Below are 4,641 nucleotides of genomic sequence, written 5' to 3' on the forward strand. Positions count from 1 at the left end.
TTTTACTAAATTAATATCATTCATTCATTTTGGGAGATGGAATATACATTCCATCAATCCCCTAAATCCAATGATATTAACCTAGCAAAGTCAAATCAACCTTGACCAAGGCCCAACAACACAAGTCAAACTTACACAAATCATCACAAGAGATCAACACACTTATTTGACATTTATTCAATTTAAAAATACTAAAATAATGCATTTAAATTAAATATGGTTTGTCAAATTCCTAAAACCTCATCAAAACACCAAAGAAATGGCCATGAGATTTATCATAAGTCAAACAAGGTCAAAGGACCTTGGAGAATTTTTTTAGAATTTTTATAGACTTGAAAGTATTTTTAAGCAACTAAAGTTAAACACAAAATCAATTAAATCATGAAAAATATTAATAATGATCCAAAAAATAATTTTAATTCAGAATATGAAAGAGGAATTTATTTAAATTTTTTTTGGTGAAACTCTCATAATTTTTGGATCAATATTAAAATTAATAAGAATTAATGAAAATCAAATGAATTAAATCAAAAAACAGAAAATCAAAAAAACGTGAGCCACTTGATCTCCCTCATTAATTGAGGTGACAGATCAAGTGGACACAAACGCGCGTTCCATGATGGAACCTAGTCAGCGCGCCACACGCGTGGTAATCAAAACCAACGCCTAAGATTAAAACAATTTGAATGGATCCAATGGCTGGGAGACGTGCCAACACACCGCCGGAGCCACAACTCTGGTCTTATTCTCCAGTTGACCTCACCGGACTGGTCCACCCTCAACCATCACCAAAACAAAAAACGAGAACGTGATCTAAAAGAAAAAAGGCGTAGAGTACGAATCTGACCTCAATTTTAACTAACTCCAAATATATAAAAAGATACGAAGAGTTGAATTTTGAGGTGTCACAACTGAGTCGCTTCGATTTACCCTCAAAGCAACTCAATCTTCTTACCTACATTGGTAGAACTTCAGACAACCAAAGATTCAAGAGAATTGATGAGAATTGAGTCAGAATCGAAGAGAAGAAGTTTTCGGAAATTTACCTTCAATGTTGTGCAGAAATGGATCTTGCTTGCTTAAACCTTGATCTGATCACACTTGAGAAGCTTGCAGGAGAGGTTTGGCAATGGTACAAAGCTTTGGATCCTGGAGTTTCTGAATCTCCAAACAGTGAGATTCAAACTCAATTTTCAAGTTGAAAATTCTCAAGTTTCCTTTGAATTGTGAGGGTTTCAATTGGGGGGCAAAGCTGGCGCGCAATGTAACACCCCAATTCTACCTGTCGTAAATTCAATTAAAAATCAGAGTAAACAAATTTCACACAAAATTGAGGCATCACATATATCATTTCATCAACACTTAAACAAATTGCACAACACGGCAATTGCGCAAGGATCCACTTAGTCCTTGTTAAATAATAAACAACACTGTATATGGATTCACCTAGTCCATATAGCAGCAATACACAAATCATCGCAACGGAAATCATTTAGATAATTAAGTTGAGTCGTACATTTACACATTCAAAGGAAAACAAGCAAACAAATGCCCATCACAACTATCATATACAATGATATACAAAAGGGCATTGTTACTATCAAAATCATGAGAAACGTTCATTAGCCCCTGAGTGTTACAATCCTAATCAGAGCAATGACGCCAAAATTGTGCTACCACTATCCTCCTCTCAGCGCGGAGCACCTGCACGTTACCAATATAAAGATAACGGCAAATAACAAAAGGGTGAGATACTCAAATCATATAATCAAGATAATGATAAGCTATATATAAGTAAATTCGGAAAGTTAGAAATATTGTTACCACATCGCACAATCCTTCACTTGAATGCTTATGTATTTAATCATAAACAAAGTCATTAATCATCCACAACATCAATGTTACATCATAGCATCTCATCACTTTAAAGATTTCATCAATCCATCATAAAACATTACGATTCATCGCATCATCGCAAAATATCACCGCACATCATAAACCGTCATATAACAACAATTATCACAAAATGCGGAAATAAACATAACCAACATATGTGACTCAACTGTGCAAATGCTATGCAAATGCTATGCGGTACCGACTCGTCGCTTTGCCATCAAGGCCAAGGCTTTATGCCCACTTCACTTTTGCCAAAAGGCCACGTCGCTATTGCCAAAAGGCCACGTCGCTTATGCAAATGTATGTGACTCCATGATAAATGATACACATAAACCAAAATCATCATCGCATCAACATAACTCATCACAATGGCCGAAGCCCACGTCGCTATTGCCATTTAGGCCACGTCGCCATTCACATGCATAAAAGCATTCACACAACATCATCTTCACTAACATTCATACATATGTTTATATATAAAACAAATGAGAATATTCATCACAATCAATTGTTTCATCATACAATCTCTTAGGTAATTCAACCTCATGCTATGTTTATTTACATCGCACACCTACACACTCTAGTTAAGTGATATTCCTCATTAATCAAATAGGTTTCCTACTATATCAATTATTAATCACTTTTCCAAAATAATCACTTATTAAAATAAGTCCTTATAATGGCCTATAAACATCAACAACATGTAGGCAATTTCATAAGCTTCACAACGCTTCGAACGGGGACCAAAACGGAGTTACGGTTCAAAAGTTATGACTTTTTGAAGTTTACAAAAGAATTCTGTTTTCAACTCAGTTGGCGTCGCGAACTCTCTTTCGCGCCGCGGATTTAGCAGAAAATAGAGAAAATGCATTTTTGACCGTTAAATACCTTCCGGACCTCCGATTACGATTCCGTAAAAAGTCCCATTCTTAGAATTCAACGAATGACAATATTTTCAATATTACAAAGCCATTCTAATCACAATTTAACTTCTATTTCATCCTTCTAAACATCATTCAATTAATTTCCAACACTTCCTAAATTCACAATTTGTGAAATTACTCATACTTTGATTCATCAACACAATAGCATATTTTTCACAACATACATCAACCCCAAACCATCAACAACAACGCAACACACAATGTTATTTATCATTCTTCTAAACCTAACCCTAACATTTTGCAAAGAATTGATACATGTTCAATAATCACAAACAATCAGCACTACATCAAGAACACAAACAACATTTTCAAAGCAATGAATCCAACCACAACATCAAAACCCAACAATATCCTCTAACAACCATTACCCACATAAAACCCATCATTTTCATGATTATAGGAAATAATAACTCACACCCTTACCTTAGAGATGATGATTGAGTTACTCTATAGTGTTCTAGCAAGCTTGGGTTGATCAAGATGATGCTCTTCTTCTCCAATTTCCTCTTCCTCCTCCAAACCCTAACTTTTCTCTCTTTTCTTCTCTTTTCTCCTCCTTCTCTCTACTTCTTTCTATTTCTTTTCTTTCTCTTTCTATCTTATTTCTATTCAATTTCTATTATATTTCTATTCTTTGTTTTAATTAAATAAAAATTAACTAATGGGCTTAATTGTTACACCTCCCTTAATTACTATATACACCACTAGGCCCAATAGCTATTATACCACAATTTTCATAATTAAACTCTAATAATATATTAACACACAATAAAATATTTTACCGAAATAATTATAAATCAAACATTATAAAAATAATAATAATAACACTTAATAAAAATCGGGGCGTTATAACTCTCCCCCACTTAAATATTTTCGTCCTCGAAAATTACTTTATTCGAATAACTCGGGGTAGGAGTCGCGCATCCTGTTCTCCAATTCCCATGTCGTGCTTTCTCCAACTGCACCAATCCAAACAACCTTCACCAAATCAATTTCCTTCCCCCGTAGGGACTTCGTCTCACGACCTTCGATCCTCAAAGGCATCGTCTCAACCGTAAGGTTATCGCGCACTTGAATATCATCCATTTGAATCACATGAGACGGATCCGGAATATACTTCCTAAGTTGAGACACATGGAACACGTCATGCAAATTCGAGAGGTTTGGCGGCAACGCCACTCTATAAGCAACTTTTCCCACTCTATTCGTAATTTGATACGGTCCAATGAAACGAGGAGTCAACTTCTTAGCTTTCAATGATCGTCCAACATCGGTCGTAGGTGTGACTCTTAGAAACACATGATCACCCTCTTGAAATTCCAAATCCTTTCTCCTCTTATCATGATAACTCCTTTGCCTACTTTGAGAAATCTTCATCTTATCCCGAATCATCTTAACCGTCTTGGTAGTTTCTCGAACAATCTCGGGTCCAAGTACCACACTTTCACCAGATTCATGCCAACACAATGGAGTCCTACACCTCCGCCCATACAAAGCTTCAAAAGGCGCCATTCCAATACTTGAATGGTAACTATTGTTGTAAGTAAACTCCACCAACGGAAGGTGAGTATCCCATCCTTGTTCAAGAATACACGCCCTTAACAAATCTTCCAAGGATTGGATAGTCCTCTCCGATTGACCATCCGTCTGAGGATGATACGCCGAACTCAACCTCAACTTGGAACCTAAAGCTTCTTACAAACTCTTCCAAAATTCTGAAGTGAACCTCGGATCTCTATCCGAAAAAATACAAAGAGGAACACCGTGCAGCTTCACAATAACATTGGTATAAATCTCCGCC

At 36.0% G+C, this 4,641-nt stretch overlaps 1 protein-coding gene across 1 annotated transcript; it reads right to left on the reverse strand.

The window, feature by feature from the left end:
- Nucleotides 1–3,731: 3,731 nt before the first annotated feature.
- LOC127122507 (uncharacterized) lies at nt 3,732–4,352 on the reverse strand. Its single transcript, XM_051052828.1, has one exon. It carries the CDS (start codon nt 4,350–4,352, stop codon nt 3,732–3,734), a length of 621 nt encoding a protein of 206 aa, XP_050908785.1.
- Between the last annotated feature and the right edge of the window lie 289 nt (nt 4,353–4,641).

Source organism: Lathyrus oleraceus, chromosome 2 (assembly GCF_024323335.1).
Source record: "Lathyrus oleraceus cultivar Zhongwan6 chromosome 2, CAAS_Psat_ZW6_1.0, whole genome shotgun sequence".
NCBI classification, from domain to species: Eukaryota; Viridiplantae; Streptophyta; class Magnoliopsida; order Fabales; family Fabaceae; genus Lathyrus; species Lathyrus oleraceus.